The sequence below is a fragment of the Aptenodytes patagonicus genome, chromosome Z, assembly GCF_965638725.1.
Source record: "Aptenodytes patagonicus chromosome Z, bAptPat1.pri.cur, whole genome shotgun sequence".
In the NCBI taxonomy this organism is placed as follows: domain Eukaryota; kingdom Metazoa; phylum Chordata; class Aves; order Sphenisciformes; family Spheniscidae; genus Aptenodytes; species Aptenodytes patagonicus.
In genome coordinates, this window is record NC_134982.1 from 87,988,530 (window position 1) to 88,012,137 (window position 23,608).

General features: G+C 37.0%; 1 protein-coding gene across 3 annotated transcripts in view; it reads left to right on the forward strand.

Annotated features, from left to right (window-relative positions):
• SLF1 (SMC5/6 complex localization factor 1) overlaps positions 1 to 17,940 on the forward strand; it is a 39,529-nt gene extending 21,589 nt beyond the window's left edge. For all 3 annotated transcript variants that reach the window (XM_076361843.1, XM_076361842.1, XM_076361844.1), the window contains exons 12-18: positions 5,995 to 6,142; positions 8,345 to 8,490; positions 11,042 to 11,211; positions 11,685 to 11,818; positions 13,791 to 13,883; positions 14,276 to 14,458; positions 16,957 to 17,940. In XM_076361843.1, the coding sequence (XP_076217958.1) occupies positions 5,995 to 6,142; positions 8,345 to 8,490; positions 11,042 to 11,211; positions 11,685 to 11,818; positions 13,791 to 13,883; positions 14,276 to 14,458; positions 16,957 to 17,441 (1,359 nt within the window). In that variant the 3' untranslated portion in view covers positions 17,442 to 17,940. The remainder of the gene's footprint in view (positions 1 to 5,994; positions 6,143 to 8,344; positions 8,491 to 11,041; positions 11,212 to 11,684; positions 11,819 to 13,790; positions 13,884 to 14,275; positions 14,459 to 16,956) is intronic.
• The last annotated feature ends 5,668 nt before the right edge of the window (positions 17,941 to 23,608 follow it).

The following is a 23,608-nucleotide window of genomic DNA, read 5'->3' on the forward strand; positions in this document are numbered from 1 at the left end:
GAAACCTAAATGAAAGGAATGACTTTGGGTATTCGTACAATCTCCATGGGCACAGAAATTAAGTGTTTTATAGCACAGTGTAAAGGGGTGACCATGTTTCCCAGCTTACACAAGCGTGTTAGCTCGTGGGAAGAAACAAACATGCCAATTGTGATACACCAAACTTCCATGCAATTCTCCAGTGAAAATATCTGTAAATAAAAACAGATGAATAATTTAATTCTTTTTTGGGGGCATATCTAACACATTCTTTTCTAAGTAGTAAAAGTGGGCAATTATTATTAATTTTTTAGCTTTTTATAATCAGATTATCCTTTTTTGTGATTCTAAGGGATTGCAACAAATCAGCACTAGTGGAGGGAAGATACCTGTGCTGATATGTTGCACAATTATGCGGGGTGGGGTGGGGGTGTGTGTGCGCACGCACGCATGTGTGTATGTAAAAAAAGAGCAATCCAGAAACAGGTGTAGTATTCTAAGTGAGAAAATCCATGCTGCAATTCTGCATTACTGGTTTCCTTGGCTTACGTACTCTGCAGGTATTTCACTTTTCAGGCCCATTATAACCTACATCAGAAAAAAAGAAGGAAGTGCATTTGCTTTCTTGTGTTAGGTAGAATTTACTTTATCTTAAAAGTACCAGAATAAAATTAGTGACAAGAAATTGGATGCCCTCACTCATCACTGTGTTAATCTGCTGGGACAACTTGGTGGAATAAAACTGATACACTGTCCTTGTAGTTAAAAATGCACTGCCAAAGAACATAGAAGTTTTTCCATCACTTGAGATCTTCAAATCAATATTGAGTATAATTTTAATTTAAATAACATTTATTATTTAAATAGGTTTGATGCAGAAACTCCTGGTCAAGGTTCCTTGAATCAAAGCTGTTAATTCAGTTTTAGAATCTGCAAAGGAACATTATATTGCTTATAACACTTTGAGTAGCATTGAGCTATTGCATGGCTTTTCACAATGTCACAGATGGTATCAGAAACGCTTTTCATCCCCGATACTACTGGTGTTTTTTTAAAAAAAGCAGTCTTACATAGCCTGACAAAAGGAGTGAAAAAGGCATTCATTCCATTTTTTAATGCATCATCTTGCATATTTCTAATTTGTTTTCTTCCATGTTTCAGGTATTGTTACCTGCTATAAATTTGTGTGGTCTAAATTTGTAGAACTAAATGTCCTTCTGGCTATCTGTCACTTCCAGTAGCTTTCTTGGAAGTATGTTTTAGGCACTTTTGGAGTACTGCATAACCCTAAAAACATTTTACACCACGTGAAAAAGAACTCCAAAGAACAACTCTAAAATAACTCTGTAATTCAAAGTAAAAATGTTAAAATTAATTTTCCTATGACTTAAAAGCTTTCCTGTAAGAACTTTTATGTGTACTAAAACACACTGTGAAACTTCTGTCACTGTAGCACTTGACTTGGCAAAGCATTAAATGGAACAGCAATGTAGGAATTGCATTTGCTAAGCTGGCAGACATCAGTTGTGCTGATGTGACCTTTGTATGCTAACAGAGTCAACAGCCTCTTCCCACTTCAGTGCTTTTCTCGGTGAGATAGCTTTGATTCTCAACAATAAGAACAAGTAAGAGAGTTCTGAAGAAAGGTTTAACTGGATCTTACTTAATTTGCTGTGCATGGTGTAGTGGGTTGACCCCTGCTGGCAGATAAGTCCCCACCCAGTCGCTAGCTCACCCACCCCGCAGCAGGATGAGGGAGAGAATCAGAAGGGCAAAAACTAGAAAATTCATGGGTCGAGATAAAAACAGTTTAGTAAGTGAAGCAAAGCTGCACGCACAAGCGAAGCAAAACAAGGAATTAATTCACTCCTTCCCATCAGCAGGCAGGTGTTCAGCCATCTCCAGGAAAGCAGGGCTCCGTCATGTGTAGTGGTCACTTGGCAAGGCAAATGCCATAACCCTGAACATCCCCCCTTCCTCCTCCTTTCCCCAGCTTTTATTGCTGAGCACGACGTTTATATGGCATGGAATAACCCTTTGGTCATTTTGGGTCAGCTGTCTCAGCTGTGTCCCCTCCCAGCTTCTTGCACACCCCCAGCCCACTTGCTGGGGGGGCAGAGTGGGAAAAAGAAAAGGCTTTGGCACTGTGCAAGCACTGCTCAGCAGTAGCTAAAACATCCCTGTGTTACCAACACTGTTCAAGGCACAAATTCAAAACACAGCACAGGCTGCTATGAAGAAAATTAACTCCATCCCAGGCAGACCTGGTACACTTGGGTTTATAAGGAAGAATAATACTGCAGTTCTATTAATAATCTTTTCAGCACGATTTGAAATACTACCTTTTGTAGTAGTACATTATTTTTAGGAATTTTAAAAATACATTATTTATGGGGGAGAGGGAGAAACTTGAATAGTTTGTCCTACAAAAATCATGCTTTTGTTTGCCAGTTTATAAAGAAACAAACTGTTTTAAATCAGATTCAATTTTGATTAAAGATTGAAGCAGTAAATGATAGAACCAAAATCAGTGGTTTCTGAGTATTCTCAATTTTTGTTAATTGAAGGCTCGTGTTCCAATGACCAGTAGTCACACCATTATCTAAATGACAGTGGAAACAAAAACCTCTCATTTAAATGTGTTTTTACTTAATCCAAAACTGCATTTGTTAATAAAATAGCAATTCATGTCATTTATATGGGTAACTTGTTATTTCATATCCAGGAGTAAGAGTTGCCATACAATGTTCTGGATACTGCTTTTCTGTATCTACCAAAAAATCAGGTGGCTCCTGTGCATTTACTTTTTCACTGATTAATATACAGAGATCACTTACCTTTGTAAGATCTTATTCTGACATTCTAAAAATATTGTTGCTGAAACTGTTTTTATTTGTTGATATTTTTCCCTTTACGTTAGTTTGGTAATTAAAAATATCATCTAAACTTAAGAAAAAACATATTTAAACTAGCAGTAGAGTTGTAAAGCAGTAGAAAAGACTTTTCTTTTTAAGATTAGCCTCTGGAGTTTGATAGCAGAAGCTATTTTTGTGCACGACGATGTTTTGTCATACATGGTAGCAATTCCCACATTCAATGGAAATGCTTCTTTTCCTTTTTAATATTGCATGTGTTTTCATTACTATGTTTGTATTGTTTTGTGGTTGAAAATGAAAATGTTTTTAAGATGTTAATATTGGAATATTTTTAGAACAGATGATACTTTCAGTAAATTAGAGCATTTCTCCCTCATTTGTAGCATTGAACCATTTATTTCAAAGTATTAAGGAGAAGCTCTTGGTTTGTACTACCCTTGTTTTACCAAAAGGTCAACCAAGCCTACACCGGTTGGCAGTATCTGGTGTGTCTTTGTCAGTGTGCAGAGATACTCAGCTGAGCAAACCTAGTTGCAACTAGCGTATCGGCCACATTTAATATGCAGCTGTATATCTGACTGCAAAACATTATTAATACTTGAAGTATTAACAGTCATTATTTCAACCTGCTGCCTCAAGGTCAGCTTTCGCTCCCCACTCCTTTCCTTGAAAATATTTTATAGATGAAGTAGTACAAGCTTGTGATTTAGAAACAGGAAAAAGAATGTAAATACTTGTTCTTTACATCTGTATCTACCTCAGATTACCTCTATATGTCCTTGATCCTGTCACTTAACTCTGTTAAAATTGTGCTTATTTGCTGCATTTGTGTAATTTATTTCCTGCAAAGAACTATTGATGGAATTAAATTATTCACCCAGTATTTTGCTTTGGGGTCCAACGATAAGAGGTGTGCATACTTAAGGGAAATTTAAATGCATTTCAGATGTTTTAAATTAGTTCTTCAGTTTCCATTCCTGAATCCTCAGAAGATAGGGAGTAATGTAGCTTTTAAAATATTTAAATTTTAGTTGAAAAAAATTATTTTCATGTTGTTGACATGCCATATCAATGTTCTCAGGTTTTTTTATTATGAGATCCCACAGTTCATCTACAAGTATTATGATATGCTAAGCAAGGGGCAAACCAAATCAAGTAGAGCTTAACAGAGTAAGAGGAATTTGGGCTGGAAGTGATCTCCAAGATCACATTCTGATTTTCCCTGGCCAGTTCTTAAAAGCCTTCAGTGGTGGAGATTATACTACCTCCCCACACAATGTTTATTTGTTGTTGTGTTTATTCCTTTTCTTTTGAATGACAATTAAGTCTGTTAACTGTAGGGATAGTATTTATGTAGGTTTTCAACAAATGACTTTGTAATCTTTTTATAATAAATCTCATCTGTGTCACAATCTCTGTTGCTCTCATATACATCTGTTTGATTTATTGGTGAAGCTCACACTGTTTCAGTCTTTGGTGCTTTCCAGCTCCTGAGGGAACCCTATTAAATTACTTTAAACCAACTTTGAACATACTTTGTTCTCAAAGGAGTATTAGACAAACCACTGACTGTGGTGTGAGAGCACAGCAAAAGACAGAAAAGTTTTGTTTGCTTTAAGTAATTCTTTAAAACCTTAAGCTGACAAATAAGTAAACACATATTCAGTTCAATTTCCCTTTTATCCAAAATTTTCCATTTTGAAGTACTCATTCTGTTTCACTAACATGCAATACATCGGCTGGTGCTCTAGCGTAACAGTAATGATTCTCCTGTAAAGCCTTAGGTAGGTGTCTTTGGGCAAATGAATTTCATGTGTTCCTACAGTGGTGCACGTATTCCTCCAATTTGTGTTTTCAAAACTGACATAGAAATACTGAATTTTCTGTGGTTGTACATGTGGTCAGAAGAATAACTTAGTTCAGAATCGTTGCATAAAATATTTCTACGTGGCACAGAAAGGTGTTGAGTATACAGATCTGACTTTCCTTTGCACAGACTGACTCAGACACTAGAAGCAGTGCTTTTCCCAACCAATACTGATGAAGTGAAGTGCTCGTGTGGGTGAACAAATATGTTCATCTACTCATGGTACTTTCTGGATAACATGTTCAAGTGCTATGTGTATATATATATGGATAGGACAAGGGGAAATGGCCTCAAGTTGTGCCAGGGGAGGTTTAGACTGGGCATTAGGAAAAATTCCTTCACCGAAAGGGTTGTCAAGCACTGGAACAGGCTGCCCAGGGAAGCGGTGGAGTCACCATCCCTGGAGGTATTTAAAAGACGTGTAGATGTGGTGCTTAGGGACGTGGTTCAGTGGTGGACTTGGCAGTGCTAGGTTAATGGTTGGACTTGATGGTCTTAAAGGTCTTTTCCAACCTAAATGACTCTATGATTCTATATTGTCTCGATGCCTCCTGAAGAAAATACGCTTTGGCTTTTTTACCTACACATGACCATTTTGTGCAGGTTCAGGGGAGAAAAAGGTAAGGCTAATACCCATAAGTATGTTCTTTCTAAATTTGCAGCTGCTAGTCTCTTTGGAATTTTTGGTAGCAGAAGAAAGTTTCCTGATCCCACAAACTGGCTGCCAAAGTTTTTTCTGTGCAGGAAACTAACACCTTGCATCCTTTTCCCTTTTGGCACAGACATACACAGTTAGTCACAAAAGGAGCCTTAATGTCATGATGAAATCTTTAGGAAAAGAGAATCCTTACAGGGCAGGGAGAATAAGATCCCTGTAATTGTCAAATTAAACACAAGGTTAACTAGCATAAATGCAGTACTTGAAATCTTACAGTTAAATTAAATTAAACAATTTAAAAAGAAATCACACTTTGTACTTGTAAGCTTTGATCCCATTTTGCATGTTGTTTTAGACAGGATGTTTTCAAATAACTTGTATTTCTCCAGTGCCAAATCTTAATTGATGTGGCATCAGTGGCATATTAATTTTATTGACCTGGCTGCAACAGTTAGCTTTTGAGCAGAAAAAGAAAAGCCAGTGAAGAAGTGATGTGGCAACTGAGTGGGCTTTTATCTAAAGAAGTTCTCTAGTGTTATTACTGGTACATTATCAGTGTGAATTTGTTATACAGTACAGGTCTATAGATAACTTTTGTTTGTTTGTTCATTTAGGCTTTCAGATGTGAAATAGCTGGTCTATTAAATGCAATTCTTGGAACTGTAGTGGAATATTGGATCATCTCAAGTTTGCTTATGGACAGAAATGTGTTTCATCAAATAGCTGATGATTTGGCACAGTACCTTGCCATTTCATGTGATGGTGAGTGTTTGAAAGGCCTCTCTAAGTCTTTTAATCAGATACACTAAAGTCCTAACTAAAATCCTCAGTTTACTTTCAAGTCATATTTTACTTTGTTGCAGCTGTGCAGTCTTATGGTGTGATGTGTACGTATGCAGGAAACTGTTCTATTGTGTATGTCTGTCTGTCCCAAGCAAAGACCGAGTAGAACAGGCTTTCTTATTAAAATCCCTCTAAATAAATCTCAATAGGTCTTAATGCAAAAGCAAGACTATACAGTGTGAAGAAGAAAAAAAAAATCTTTGGAGCTCTCTTGTCAGTTTAGGAAGAGCTTTAAGCATATCATAATAAGCCATAACATCGGAGAGGCAATTGGAGACACCTTAAGGTGAAATTTTTCACTCCACAAACTTTATCTTGTTTGCTAAAGACACTTCATCCATAAGTCCAAAAGCTACGCTGAAGTCTTTGACCCATACAGACTTCAAATGAAACATTTCAGTGTCTCATTGCAAATCCTTAGTCTTAATGGACTTTATTTGGGGGGGGGTGGAAGATTCCAACTAGTCCCATGAAACACTATTGTTCCTCTTCATCAAATATACTAGATAAAGAGAAATGTCACAACTCAAACCATTATCATTTAACATGGAATGTCAGTTGAGGTATCTGTCCTTTTAGCAACTAGGGGACGAGGAAGTCAAAAGACCAAAAAAAAAAAATCTCAAAAAAACTACTGAATTTCCTTAATTTCATTTTCAAACTTAATTCCCACCAAAGCTGCCTTCCACCCCCCTGCCCTTTAGGAAATAGTGGGAAAACTGTAACTCAGCTGTTACACCTGTATGGATATCCTCGTTTCAGTCATTATTTTCTCTAAAGATAGGTGTATGTAGGCTTCATTTAAAGTGTTGCTCCCTTCTCCTACCTGGACACTTGAGAAGAACGATCCTGAAAAAATTAAACTAAAATCAGTCTCTAGACAAATAGTTCCACTCCAGTCTTAAAGAAAGCAAATTATGAGAACTGTTAATAGCCTGCCTTAGATCTTAGAAGGGCAAATCAGTTGGAACTTTATAGTATTTAAATCCATGGAGCTTTTAGTATCTACTACTATTGCCACATCTCCAATGGATTTTCTAGTTTTCATATAATAGGGAGAATCTTGGATATGTATTTCTGTAAGGCTTTCTTACTTTCCTGTACACAAATGGAAAAGTATACTTTCTATGGCTCTCCTTCACTGAGAGCATTCACAAGAACACCATTCACAGTCTGGTTATAAAGAGTAAAGATTCTTTGACCTATTGGTGATCACTGCCTCTTGGTTCAGTCCAAAGCACGTAAAGCCCAAAAAATGGTTGCAGACTTCTCCTAAATTCTGTCACTCTTAGAGAAGAAAACATGTACTCTCAAAACTTGTGTTTCTGTTTTGATTGAGTCTACAGATCAGTTAATGTATGAGCACTTCTTAGCAGAACAGAATATTCCCTCAATACAGTAAAGACTTTGTTCCTCATGGCACACCTTGCTTTCCACCTGTTTCAGTTGCTATTTTGCTAGAATCAAAATACAAATACCACCCTAAGAAAAATCAGTCATTCTGTCTCCTTTTCCAAAAAAAAGAGACGTAGGCCACATGTATGCATGATACATATTGAGATAGATATAGATATATATTATTCTGCCACTGTCTGTTTTGTTTTTTTTTAAAACAGTATGAACTGTTTGGTACATCTGAATGGGGTTGAAATTTGCTTACGGTCACTTTTAATGTAGAATTTATGGGTCACCCTGCATTACTTGTAGATTTCTTTGTTCATGTGTTACATATTTATCTAAATTGTGTTTGTATTGTGTCACAGATTTTAAAGGTGATCACTTGCATAAATTCCCAAATAGATAATTTCATTCTCAAAATGAAGGTGTAACTTCTATAAGATTGTATTTAGAACTTTTTTTAAAAAAGTTTCACATAAAAAGTGGTGCTTTGCCTTTTAATATCTGTTGACCATTCTCTTAGAAGCTGGTCTCACTATCAGGTGATGGATAAAATCTTTTTTAATATGAGTATTTTTAGTAATTCTCATGGAGAATAGCTTCTGAATCTGCAACAGCAGGAAAAAAAAGTCTGGAAGGGCTATGTTCTAGATAACTCTAGATGTACAGGTTTGTATATTCTCATTTTAAGGCTCTTTTTTTCCCCCCTTTGCTTTTATCCAGATTTTTCGATATGTGAATTAAAAATGTTCATTTGTTCCATACCATCCCTCTGGCTTCAAATGTTTGTCGCAGAAGCCGTTTTTAAAAAAATGTGTTTACAGAGGAATATAACTATTTCTACAGAACCTCTTTCTCTTCAGAAAATAGTAAGTAACTCTTCTACTCCTTAATAACCTATCACACTTAAGTATTTTACAAATAATTGGATTCATGAAGTCTTGGAAAATACCTTTCTTTTGTGGTCTAAGGTCATGCTCATTGCATGCGTGGTCTTCCACCTGTAGATAGACTCTACTGCATTTAAATTTCTCTTTGCCTGAGATCTGGGTTCAAAACAATGGTAAGATTTTTCTTGCCAGAGATTTTGTAACACCTGAGTAATCTGTTTACATGCAGTTAACATGAAAAGTCACAATGAAAGCTTTTTAAAATAATCTCTGATGTAAATACTTTTCTGCAATGTTACATTTGTAATTAAGGAAAATGCCAAATATAGTGTGATTTTCCTGGGTTATCTTTTCCTTCAGTTTTTTTGAAGAGGTGACAGTCTATTATTCTACTGGGCCAAGCATTTGTTACATACAAGATTTTATGATTTTGAACCACAGTGTATTCCTGTGAATTTCTCCTCTGTTGTGGTTTAACCTGGCAGGCAGCTAAACACCACACAGCCGTTTGCTCACTCCCTGCCCCAGGGAGTCAGCGGGATGGGGGAGAGAATCAGGGGAATTGGGGGGAAAAAAAAAAGTAAAATTTGTGAGTTGAGATAAAGACAATTTAATAGGACAGAAAAGGAAGGGAAAACAATAATAATAATGATAAAAGAATATACAAAATAAGTGATGCACAATGCAATTGCTCACCACACACTGATCGATGCCCAGCCAGTCCCCGAGCAGTGGCCACTGCCCCCCAGTCAACTCCCCCCACTTTATATACTGAGCATGACGTCATATGGTATGGAATACCCCTTTGGCCAGTTTGGGTCAGCTGTCCTGGCTGTGCCCCCTCCCAGCTTCTCACTGGCAGGGCATGAGAAGCTGAAAAATCCTTGACTTAGTGTAAGCACTGCTTAGCAACAACTAAAACATCGGTGCGTTATCAACATTGTTCTCATCCTAAATCCAAACCACAGCACTGTACCAGCTACTAGGAAGGAAATTAACTCTATCCCAGCCGAAACCAGGACATCCTCTTAAAAACTTTCTCTTACTTGCAAACCTTTTCCTGCCTTCAAATCACAATTTGTGGTAGTTGGTGAGGAAATACATGATGAAAGCTGTGAAAGAAATTCTCAAAACCATGACTGCTGGCAGGATGCAGGCAAATTCGGGAGACGACACAGTAATGACATGCCCTAACTTAGAGCCTCTAACTAACTCTATACTAACAACTAAACAGAATATGGAATCCGTAACTGTTACTATATGTCCTAAAATTCTACAGGTAGAGTCAAAGAAAAACAAATTTACACCTTTATACATTTTCCATACGTAAGTTTTCCTGAATTTTGCAGGAGTTTATTGTGAACAGAGATCATTGTTTATTAATACATCGTGTTTAAACTGAGCTTGAACAAAAGACTGTCAGAATTTTAAAAATAAACCAACTATATATCTAATATTTAACATATGTTGCCAACACATATGCAGCAGCAATTGCTATTTTTAGTATTGCCATGACTACTCATCACTCTGCAACTACTTAAATGTAAATTTTTGTGGTGCTTGAAACAAGTTCTTCTGCTTTTTGTGGCTTTCCTTAGCATTACTGTGCCTCTTTTCTCGTTCCATACAATAAACATTAATTATCATCCAATTTTGCCAGCTCTTCTCATACAGCATCTTATCAGCTAGGCTTTTCTATGGGTGCAAATAGTGCACTCCTACTCTCTGCTGGTAAATGTACAGCGAAGGTGCAAGTAAGGTGTCCCTCACCCATTGCAAGTTGCCTGCAGAATCTACAGTGATCTGCTAGATACTCAAAGCCTTCTTTAGTATCTTTCTTCAGATATTGAATGAGTCCCCTCACTGGACTTTTTCCTATGCTTTTGCCAAACTGCAAAAACTTATATGACTTTTTAAAATGAGCGGTGTAGGTTGCTTGGAAGCTCTGTATTACTGGAAAGAAGCCAAAATATCTACAACGTCCAAAGCTATCCTAATGATGAGAGAGCACCTAGGAGATAAGTAGCTTATTGCCTTCTCAATGCTCAGAGGCTTAATCCAACCCCTCATCTTAGAAGAGATGAAGGAAGTGAATGAGTATTTCTTTACCAAATTGCTCACTGGGTTTTGCTCCCTGGGTTGGGAGCAGTAAGCTTGTAAATACTTTCGTTAAGTACCTGAGAATCAATTAGCTTTACTTCAGTCTTATGTCCAGCTAAAATGATCAAAATTTTCTCAGCTACCAAAAAACCAAGAGAGAGGTCTAGAATTTCCCACCTTCTGGCTCAGATGCAACCCATTCACTTCTGAGGCCAGCATGAAGAGTGAATTACAAGAATATAAAAAAGATTGCAGAAGACAACTTTAAACACTCTATATATGCAATCATTTAGGGATCATATTTTTAAAAACTTAGATACAGCAAGCTGTGGGTGGTGGATGACTGCTTTGCGTGAAGTGCAACAAAAGAAAATGACTGCATTTTAATTTACTGTATACAAAGTCATTGAAAATGTTACTTTTGCAACAGGTCTGTTCCTATTCGCCTGCTTTGCGAGAGGTAGGGATTCATGAGACAAGAAAGATACATAAAGCAAAGACAAAGAAAATAGGGCAACAGCAATGCCCTGAGTCTCAAAGGGCATTACAGATGCTAAATGGTGATAAGCAGAACCAAGTCAAAGTGCTGCCTGATCTACCGTAAGTAATATCTATAACATCACCGATTTTATTCTGCTTTGGGGGACAGCTTCAGACCTGACACATTTCTTGAACTTTGTATGACCTGTTTTGTTGTCTACAAATTACTGCAACTGACAGAAAGCTCCATTGTAAACTTGTAACATCTCTGGGCTGGGGTTCCCCCTTTCTCCCCATCCTCCATCTCAGTGTATATGCAAACTGACGTGGTTAAATTTAAAGTGTACGTAGAGAAGTTGAACTGTTCTTAGAATTACCTTTAAAGAAAACGTAATTGCGGGTAATTTAATTTTATTACTGTTTTAAATACGGTTATAATTAAATGACATAGAAATTATGTAATTAAGACATTTCAGAAATGGGTAGATCTAAGTATGCTATATAGACACACATTTAAAAGCATTAAGTACATATACATTATCTTAAAATATGAAATAGTGATTTTAGACGTGTCCCCTTTGCTCTCTTTTCAGTGGCTTAATTTTTAATAAGTGCCCTCCATTGGCAAAGAAGCTTAGAGCAAAAGCAGAAGTTGGGGCTTCATACACCAAAGAGAATTGCTACCTTTTGGCTGAAGAGGTACATTTTTACAAGAGAAATACTAAAGGTATTCTATATATCAAATCTATGTTAAGAACTTTGTATGGTTAGAATCGACAGTTTCAGGTTTAAAAATCTTGTCCTGATGAATGCTGAACTAAAATGATGGCTTATGCCCAAGAATTATTTTCTTACGGTTTATGTTTCTTTTTTCCGATGTCTGTTTAAAAGGAGGAATTGTATATATGGTGGAATAAAGCTGCCTTCTTCATTCCCCTCCCCCTCCCAGATATTAAATACAGTGTACAGCTTGTATGAGCTCATTCCAGTCTTGCCCGCCTTACTTTGCTAATCCACCTCAACCTGTGCTTGGTAGGATCAACGTCTTCTGATTTGAAAGTATAATTCAGTCTTCATCTCTTTCAGTCCTAGACATTTTGTGAACAAAGACTGCGGAGTATGCTATGTTACATAGCTGTGTTAAGCATATGGACTGTTTTCTTCCAGGCATTCAGCCCAGACTATGAAAGGCATTTGGCTTTTGTCTTAGCTATACTGGAACCCAAGTACCTAAGGAGTAAAACAGCACTGCAGTAATTCATCCAGTTCCTACTTATTACACAAATTTAATAAATCGTACTTTATGTGAGCCTTTACCTGAACAGAATTACTTGCTGGAACTACTTTTTCTCATCTTCATCATCAGAAATTTACCTATATCCCTTAAAACGCAACTATATTAATCATGGCACCCAAGAGAAGGCTTAGAAAAAAATGGCAAAAGCAAGTTGGGATTGTTCAAAAAATTAAAAACAGAATTGTATCACAAACACTGAAGGACAAAAAAAACCTCACCCTCTTTTGGGATTTAAGAGAGCTTCAGTAACAGAGCCAGACCATGCATTTTTAAAATTGGTTCCCTTTCTCTTTATTGCTTTTGCAAGTAAAATTGATGTGAATTATTACATGCTGACTTCTGCAAAGAAAAGTGAGCTGAAGGACTAGGGCAAATAAAAAAACCAACCTGCTTTTTTTCTATTCTTCCCCTGCCAAAATTGTTAAGTAGTGTCTTCTGTTGAAAGAATGAGTATGGAGCTGACAGATTTACATAGTGAAGGTATTAATATGACAAAATACACCATGTAAATCTTATCGCAAAGGCTGGGAGATTTAGCCTTGAGATACTTTCATTTCTGAGATGTTTGTTGCATCATCTTTCACCTGGCATCAAGATTTTCCTCTGGCTCTTGTTCAAACCTAATCATTTAGTGAAAGCAAAACAGCATTTAGAATGGGTCTGAAGTTTTTATCATGCAGAAACTAATGGTGTCTTTGCATATAAGCACCAGTTCTCAGTTGCTTGCTGTTCAATTTTTCACACTTACTTCAGCTTTACCTGGTACTAAGGCTTGGGGTTTTTTTTCCAGAGGATTTTCTTTTTTTTATTATTATTATTAGGACCCCTTCATTTATTTCTCTCTTTCCTCCCTCCCTTGCTACTGTAGCCAAGTCAGACAGCCTATTGAGAAACAGCAAACCATCTGTTAACGGATTTGAAGTTCTGAATTGTACTTGAGTGTGTAGAGGCACTCGTGCTTAGCCAGAAACATTCATTTGAATTAAGCTATAAATGCTGTGTAAAAAGAACTATACATTTTAACGTAGGTTCATGAATAAATTTAAGGGAGGGCAACTGCACTCTAAAGTTTTATTGCTTCAAAACCCAGTATTTTTGGTGTTCTGTGATCACTTGGTGCTTTTATAGTGTGATTGAAGCTTTAAACCTTGAACTGGGGGGAGATAATTCCTGTGTTAAACCATTTGCAATACAATTTCATTGCTGGATCTCTGGTGGAACAGAAGCTCTGTGGGTTTTTTTTGAATTTTCTTAAAAGATGGTTAAACAGGATAAAGGAAAATCTTACTCATTATTGAATTTTCTGGCATATAGCCAGGTCTCCTAGTTCCAGGCACTTTGATTATTTTCTTTAGTTGCTATCTTGCCTAGTCTAGTGTAATCTATTAATTTTTTATGGTAGGAGAGACAGCCCTGCATAAAGCTTGCATAAGTAACAAAGTGGAGAGATTGATTCAGCTTCTCTCTTTCCCTGGAACAGACATTAATGCTAAAGGTAAGTTATTCATTTTCTCTACAGAGCTAAGAAATTAAGCCAGATAAAGAACTGTATTAATATCTGTTTGGTAATAAAGTTTGTATTTATACTATTAAAACTGTCTTTATTATTTTAAACAACACAAAATGAGGACTTCATGGCAAAAATTGAGGAAAGGTTAATTTATAGCTAAAGTGTGTTTTAACATCACATTTTCTATTGATTTTTAAAAATGCTATTTAATTTTTTCAGATGTTTTTCAATAGAATTTCCTGTTTTGAAATCACAAGCTGCCATTGTAGCCATGATGAATACTAAAAAGTAAAGTGTTTTGCTGTCTAATGAATTACATTATTAACATTTTAGTACTACTTCTGCTGTTTTAAAACTTCCCTTGATTTATAATTCAGACTATGCTGGCTGGACGCCTTTACATGAAGCCTGTAACCATGGCAGCACAGTGTGTGTCCGTGAAATTTTGCAACGTTGTCCAGAGGTAGACCTGCTCAGTCAAGTGGACGGGGTGACTCCTTTGCATGATGCACTGTCAAATGGACATGTAGAAATTGGCAAGCTGCTACTTCAGCATGGGGGTGAGTGCATTTATGCTAAACTGGTTTAGGGAAATTATCCACTGTTCCGAGTCCATATGAAGTTCGTGGTGTTTTTCTTAATAGTTGCTTAAAATACAATGTTATTATGAAATATTTATTTTAAAACATTTTTAAGCCAAGCTGTTTTGGTCACAATAAAAATAATACTGTTTTCACACTTATCTTGATCAGCTGAATATGAAATTAACCAGGATTTTCACATTTTTTTCCAATATGGTAATGTTTTTATTCTGCATTTTACACCATATGCATTGTAACTATATTCTCCAAACTCATTAATGAAGATAAAGATTACCTAGTCACCAGGCAAAGCTAAGGATTTTCTTTTGTTTTGATCTATTTTTACCACGATGCAAAAATAGATCAGTAAATCTCTATATAATCATGTATTTCAACATAAATTTGTTCAGCATTTATGAAAATTAATGTGATGGTCTTTGAAGAACACAATTAGCTTGGTAATTAGTTTAAGAAAGGAATCTATATTGTAATTGTGATAACTGCTGTTTAGGGATAATAGTGGGAGGGATGCCTTAGTTTCTAAAAAAAGATACATTGCCCCTTAGGCAGACAGATGATAAATGTTTTGAACAGTATTTTTTGTTCAGTGACAGGGAACTTGTGTCTTGTCTTGAAATATACTGTATCAATATAATTAACTTAGCGTGTTTTTTTAAAAAACAACTGCAAAGAATGGTCTTGGGTATCAACTCTTCCTTTTTTAATTCATTTACTAAAATGAGTATTTGCGATATCCTTACCATTGACCTACTGTGTCAGTTTAATTTCTGTGCATTATATGCTGAGTCCAAATTTTTTCAATAAAAATAATTCTGCTTATAGCCATGAGGCAGAAGAATGCACTGTATTTAGATGGCCTATTACTTAATTAACGTAGAGAAACAAAATTTTATTTAATTCTTGGCATAAGACCCTCTGTATTTACAGTCTTCTCCTGCCCCCTAAAGGCTATTTCTGAGTCTGTTGTGCAAGCACCAGCTTATAATCAATACATTCCCCTGCAGTTCTACCTCTGTGTTTGCTGAGCTTCAGTTCTGTGGCTCCCAGGTGTTATATATCTACTGAACCATGTATCTGACATGCCAAGCCAATACCTGGGCTCTGTTCAATCGGTCTAAGTGATGCAATAGCCAATATTATAGTAAGCCCAGCTCCTCAATTGGAAATGGCACTGCACTGACAGATGTGCATTTTTCCTAGGCTATTGTGAAGAATAGGTAGTGGATGATCCTGTTGTCCTAGGGGAAGAGCTCTACTTGCACTTGCATTCATCAAGGTTTTCTGGCAACTATAAGGCTGCGTGTACCCTTATCTTTGCCTTTGTCATACTCTGGGTTTTGGCCTGTCAAATAGCTGACAAGGCTATGGTAGAAAGCATGTTACCCATTCAGTGTGTGGATTTACTCAGCTCAATAATTTATAACACATCTCTGCAAAAACTTTTTTCACTTTCTTTCTCTAAAAAACCTTCAGACAAAATTTAATTATATTGCATAATCAGTGGTGGAGTAAAGCAATACAGCTTTAATCACAGCAAAGTTAAAACCTCTAGTATGGATATGTAATGCGGTGAATTACCTTTTGTAATTAAAATACATTTCTGAAAATGTATTCAAGTTAAAATTGCATCATTACTTTAGTATAGTAGCCCAAATTTACGTAAGAAGATTCCTGATGCTTTCATCTTTGAAAAACACCACCTGCAGTGTGTTAACTGCCTTCATTTTTTTCTTACTGATACAACCTTTCATAAACTTATCAAGACATCTGTAAACTATTTAAATATTAATAGCTCCATTGTACTAATAAACAGGAAATACCAAAAGATTGTAGTATAATCGGAACAAGTAAAACATGTCCCAATTACTTACTTTAAATCTATTTATTAGAGAAATTAATTTTTGCATTTCAGAAATCTGTTAAGACCAAATTTTGAAACTCAGTTGTTAGGGGAGACTAGGATTCCTACCTCAATAGTTTACCTTGCTGCCTAGCCTAGGAAAAGGTTGACCACACCTTTACTATGGTTACATCCATAGTAACATGCTATTAATTTGGAGTCAGTGTCAGCAAATAACCTGGTCTATAAAATACTTAATGGAATTTTACAACAGTAATAACATTACATTTTTACATACTCTTATGTATTGTTACTTGAAATTTTAGGATAAGCAACATTTGCATTTCTTTCTATTTCTATACGATAACCCTTGGCTTTTAACCTAGCAAAACCAGGAAGAAAATGAAGAAAGTACCATAAAGAAACTGTTAAAAAGGGTCTCTCCACATGTTCTAGATTGTATTGCAAATGTGTAACTCATCAGTTACATCAACATAACTTAGTACGAAAAGGAATTTAAACAGACTCCTAGCTCCTGGCAAAAACCAAACCAAAATCTTGTTCAGCTGCCAAGTCGAATGTGCTGTTACTATTAATGTTTATATTTTCCCTGCAGGACCAGTCCTTCTACAGCAGAGGGACTCCAATGGAAAATTGCCACTGGATTATGTTGAGTCCGTACCAGTGAAGCAAGAACTTTTGAATGTTGTTCATCCAGAAGAGAACATTGAAAGCTTCTGTGAACGCACAGAACAAGATTTTTGCAGTCAGCAGAGAGAACTGTGGTTGATTTTATTTAATAAGATGCTGCTGAATTTTTGTTCAGTTTATAATCTGTCTTCACCCTTTACTTTAACTCTCAGAGAGGTAGCTTGTTCAAATGTACTTCAAGCAATGGATCGTGATAACTGTAAGATGAAAAATACATTTTCTGCAGATTGGTTAGTAGATACATATTTTAGAGAGCTAGAAACTTTTCAAAACCTACCACAGTTTCTTCAAGAAATATCTGCAAACATGTTTTTTTTCCCTGGAGAACAGATGAAGGCTTTATTAGCAACTCTGGAAACTATGGTAGAGGCATATCAGCTCTTTACTTAAATCTTTTTAACAGTTAGCTTCCAAACAAGTCACATTGATTGAATCTTGACTGTTAACCCTTGGTACTGGGCTAACGTTTTTTCCGGCAACTAAAGAAGTACAAATTTTACAGCCCTACATGAGCCTTACATGTTAGTATCTGCCAAGTTGTTAAGACTTTCCTCTACCACAACCTGGAAGTCAGATGCATTGATTCAGTGCACTTTTTAGGCAAAATTTTTCCAATACCAATGCCTTCTAGTTGTCTGACGGATCTGGATGCGTGTGACCACCTCAGGAGGGTGCTGTATCATTCGCACTAAGTTAAACTTTCTATTTTCTGTCCTGGAAATCTTTGTTACCCATCTCATGCTATAGTTCACTTTGGTTTCCAGAGGTAGTGACTTTAAAGTTAAACCGAGTTGAAACACTACAACAAGGAGTTTCTCCTTGAGAAAGTCTTGTGCCTACATATTTTAATATCCTTTAATAAAACTGATATTAAACAAAAACATATGGAAAAGCAAATTCCTTCTATCCATTTGTGTCTTATTTATCCTTGTCTTGTAAAAATTAAAATTACGTTGTGTAAATTAATTACATCTTGTACAATTCAAAACAGAAGGTAGTATATCTATGTTTACAGAATCAGTGTACTGGCATTTCCCATGGCTTTGTTAGTTTGCTAGAAACAGTCACACAAAGCCGTGTGGAAATCTTCTCCCTCGTTAGCACTGCGGCGCTCATGGTCACATTCGTTTGTGCAGTGACTGACTTGAGGAGACTGGCCCCGATACTTGGGTGATTTGCAAAACTCCAGTGGGTACCACTGACTAGAGCTTTAAAACGATCAGGTCGTCTTGCTGTTTCGCAGGAGAGTGATGCTGCGAAGGGCCAAATCCGCCCTCAGCCTAACTTATGATGTCCTTGGCTCTGCTCCGGCTTGTGTTGGTTTGCAGTGGTTTGATAAATCCATTACACTGGCAGTGTATAAAATATCTGGTAACACTCCTGGGATTCCCTCAGCTAAAGATGCCGGTGGAAGCAGTGGCACAAATCTAGTTATGTTGGCAGGGGAATTTACAAAGGATTAGACAAGACAGTTTAAGTATGTACTGGGCATCAGATTCTGACACTAAGTATGGATCTCCTTAAAAATTACACCCCATTTAATATGAGAATTTTGTTCTCCATTCTCCGTTCTGTGAATACATGCAAACTACACATGATAAATCCTCTAAACTAATCCTCTAACCTAATTTAGGATTGTGTGCTACAAAGTCTATCAGATGGTCCTTTTAATTAATTAAGAAAAAGAGAAAATCCTATGCTGTTCTTTAAAAGTATTGAGGCTCGTGAGGCAGCTGCATGGGGTTGGGGATGCGGCAGAGTTACGTGTTTTGGAGAGCTCATTGCACATTTATACAGCAACAACTACTCTTCCTGCCTTGCATCTTTGTAGAGATCCAGTGCCAAATTCATGTCAGACTAGGGGCTGGGAAGAGAGACACTTCTAAGGGAAGCTTATCCCTTCCCCTTCCAGGGGAAGAGAATGAAGTGCTGCTTTAGAATGAGGATACCTGATTTTTTTCTAACGGATTCAGTATCTGATCTATATCAGGAGTAATTTAAAATCTTAGCCTTCAAAAGGAAGGTACTAATTAGCAACGTTTCCAATTCCAATTCTTCTGTAATAGCAATTTATAATATTAAAAAAAGAACCCTAAAAGAAAGGGTGTGGATAATAACTGCTTCTGAAATTGATGTTGCTTGACTAGAGGGAGTAAGTCACATTGATGCAGCTGGCTTGCAGCACATTAAAACTTCCATTTAGCCTTTCTGCAGCTGAGATATATGATCTCATAGCAATTAATCCGCTGAAGATGCTCAGACTGAGTTGGTCTTGGAACCAGACCTTCATTACAAATGTTCAGTATTTATTAATGACTGATTATTATTTTTATACATGCATGCAGAACAGCCTGCTCTAATAGAATAAAGGGTCAGCACATACTGGCTTTGTTTTTGTTTGTGCACTTTTGATCTTTCTGTAGCAAGAAAGCGACACCAAAAAAACCTTTGCGTGTATGAGATGATGGACTAATAAACGTCACTATTCCCTGTTGCAGGACGTGATGAAAGAAATGCTACATACTTACTTTCTAAAGAATGCAAAATATGCATTTAAGTTGGCAATATTAACGTTTTCTTTAGTCATGAATTTGATAGGTAATTGGGAATTTAAAATAATTGGGACTCAGAGAACCACAGAAAAAGAATTCTGGTGGATCTGGAAAAGCAAATGCTTCAGAATATTCATATCTATTCCTAATATAATATCTTAGTGACTGAAATGAAAGCAGGAAAAGCATTATTTTGCTCTGATAAAGAGAGTGATTCTGCTTATATATCCAAGATATTCCCACAATTATTTGCTATTATGTCATTTAGACAGGAAAAAAGCTCATCAATCATTTATAAGTCCTACTTACCTATTCAAACTGATTTCAAGTACATCTCTCCAAGATACTGTAAAGAAAAGTAGATAACATATGCTAAATGAACATTATTAACACTGCAAAATGAAACATTCACAAGTTAGCAAATGTCTGAATTAATATTCCACATGTAGCCCCAACTTAAATATTGTCTGTGTGCATCATCAGTCTTTAATTATATGGTGACACAATTTTGTTCTCTCTAATGTTCTCTCAGTTTAAGGATCATACACTGAAAATTTTCCTGTTATTTCCCAGTTCTGCTCTTAACAGAGTTCACTTTTATACATACTGAGTTTTATATATACTCGTTTGCAAACTCCATATCCTTAAAAAATCTTAAGTATATCTCAGTTGTTTTTAACATGACATTATGTGCTTCATCCAATTTAGTAGAGTACCTGTTCTCTTTCAGAAGAGCAAAACTTTCCTGTTAAATCATGATTGCAATAAAGTGAGATCTATTAGGTGATTAAACTGTCTGCTTTTTAAAATCCCTCTTGGTATGTAGGGTATTTCCCACTTCCTGGCTTAGTTAAAAGAACAAACAAAATCAGCCAACCAGCCCCCCCTCCCCTTTTTCTCTCTCTGCCCACGTTTCACACGCTGACATGCTTCACCAGCATGAAGGTACCTCTTCGTCCTCAATCCTACTTTTCCCAGGCCTTTAAAAGGTTCTTCAATATTCCCCACCTTCAGCATAGAGCTGGAGAATATCCCTTTTGCACATGTACCAAATGCTGCCCAGAGAGGCGAGTAACAGTGGTCAGCAGCACGATGCTTGGTCGCGGCAAAATAGAAGGCAGATCACACTGGGATATGCAGTTGGGCATTATAATGGCACGCAAAGTTGTTGGTCAAGCTTCAAAAGTTGCCAAAAAAGTTGCATTAAGCCAAATTTCAGTGTTATATTTCTCTGGCGCATATTCTTTGCTTCACACTCCTGCCCATTACTAGATATGAAGCACATCAGTTCATGTGCAAAAATCTCTGTGATATTTGTAAGACTTTTTACAGAGTGTTTCTTGATTTCAAAATGATCACACTCATTGGCAAATAAATCACTACTGCCAGTATACTAGGAGTCTGGGCTCAGGAGTTTTGCTGTTGATTTATTTTTGTTTAGGAGTAAAGGTTAGCTTATAAAATTTAAATACTCCTGTGGCTTCAATAACCATTTAAAATTTGTTATAACAGAGAGGAGGTTCAAACCTCAGGGCCTGAGCTCCCTTTAAACTATCTAACTCTTAAGTAGTCCTGAAGCTCTTTCCTGCACCATCTACGATCCTGACTGATGCTAAATTGCTGCATTGCAAAAGAGCAGTGTCACAAATGCCCTGCGCAGGGTTAGCATCAAACCCCTGCCTCGTCCCCCTGTACTCGGCCCTGGTGAGGCCACACCTCGAATACTGTGTTCAGTTTTGGGCCCCCCACTACAAGAAGGACGTCGAGGTGCTGGAGCGTGTCCAGAGAAGGGCAACGAGGCTGGTGAAGGGTCTGGAGAACAAGTCTTATGAGGACATGTTATCTTATCGCTCTCTACAACCACCTGCAAGGAGGTTGTGGCGAGGGGGGTGTCGGTCTCTTCTCCCAAGTAACAAGCGATAGGACGAGAGGAAACGGCCTCAAGTTGCGCCAGGGGAGGTTTAGATGGGATATTGGGAAAAATTTCTTCACCAAAAGGGCTGTCAAGCATTGGAGCAGGCTGCCCAGGGAAGCGGTGGAGTCACCATCCCTGGAGGTGTTTAAAAGACGTGTAGATGTGGTGCTTAGGGACATGGTTTAGGGGTGGACTTGGCACCGTTAACGGTTGGACTTGATGATCTTAAAGGTCTTTTCCAACCTAAACGGTTCTATGATTCTATGACAGACTGCCCCTTTGCCTATACATTCAGGGACCACACTGGGCCTTTTTGCCTCAGCACCATGCCATGCTCCCATGTCGTCAAGAGTGCCCGGTAAATTCAGAGGAACCCACCTCCAGTTTATTGTCAGGTAAGTACAGCCTTCATTGTGTGGTCTTACGTTTAACTTGCACTGGCTGCATTAAGACACATTTTTTTTTTTTTAAGAGGGATACAATTCATTGACTGAACCTGACCAATCTGTATGAGCGGTCATTTCATCACCTCCTGTGCCCTGTGCAAACGACATGCCAATGGCTGCGTATTTACTCTCTTGGTGAAACACGCCAGTCTGAGTGGCAATCCCAGAGGAACACCATGAGAAACATTTCACGCTCAGTGATTATTCCCCAACGCATACTGTTTAAAATCTGTCAGATAACTCCTTTTTCAATCTGTTAAATGCACATTAAATAATTACAATCATCAAACTGTAATATATAAAGATCCTTACAAGTTCATAAATTTATCATCGTATTTACCAGGATATGAAAAGATGCTTCTTCAGAAAAACAGCTCTAAAAATTACACTTTGCAAAATACTCATCTCTGCCCTCATATTCAGATAAAGATAGTGAAAATGCACCTAATTTATCAACCAAACTTTTAGTCTCTGTGAAAAAAAAAATACAGATTCTGGTTTGTCTAAGAAGTTGCTTTAAGTCAGGATATCAGTAGATACTATTATAGTAGCATATTTTAGGCAACTGAGTAAACGCAAAATGCCTTCTTTTAAAAAAGGATGAGCTGAGGACTATTTAGCAGACTTTGTCCTGCAGGCAGGTGGGGAACCCTGTGCAGAAAAGATGAAACAGTAAAGCTGCACAGTTCCAGTAACATCTACACAGGCATCTGTGAACCAGCTGTGTGGAGAGCATGATTAAATTGCTCAAAAAATAATTAAAAATATTGAAAAACAATGCTTCTGTCTGCCTAAAGCTGATGATAATATACATTTGGAAAAAATAGACTATTTTGTTGGTTTTTAACAACATTGGGAATTACTGTTTCTACCCACATTCAAAGAGACTGCTGGCTGGAGAGGGAAAGGAAAGAAAGAAAGAAGAAAGAAAGGTGCAAAAATACTACACTCAAGTCCAGTTAAGAAATTGAGATCCAGCTTCAGGGTTCTTTCAATGCAAGTTTCATTAATCTTTCAGGAGAGCTATCTTATTGATGCTGGAAAATTGTCATTAATCTTGAATGTAGGAGAAGTGAAAATAAAACAGTGGAAGCGTGAAGAGTCAGCTTATACAAATTGTTAAGAGTGCTGACACAGGGAAGTTTACCTATTGTGGCTTCTCACTGCACACAGCTGAAGTCTAATTAATCTAATTCTTGTCTTACCTAAATGAGCTTGTATACATTTGCTAATGTCATAGTTTTTCAGGAGAGTCATGTAAAGAAGGTCTCATTCTTGTTTAACTCCCAGCGCACCTAAATCACATTGCTCTTGTATTTAAGAGTAGTGAATGTTTTGCTAAGATACATCTCTATACCAGCTCATCTGTAACCAGCGGTGCTTCTGAAAATTCGGGGAAGGCAAAGCTAAATAAAAAAAATTAAACTAATTTAGCGACATCTATATTAAAAAATCATAAAACTGCAGTGTCAATGATTCAGCTTGGTGGTTTGTTATTTGCCTTACTTACCCATTTAGTCTTAAAATTTGACATTTTCTACTTCTCAGTTATGCTCCAACTCCGATTTTCTTTAATGATGTTATGCTATCTACCCCAATATGTATGTGCATGCCTGCTGAAATTTTACTCTGAGAACAAACATG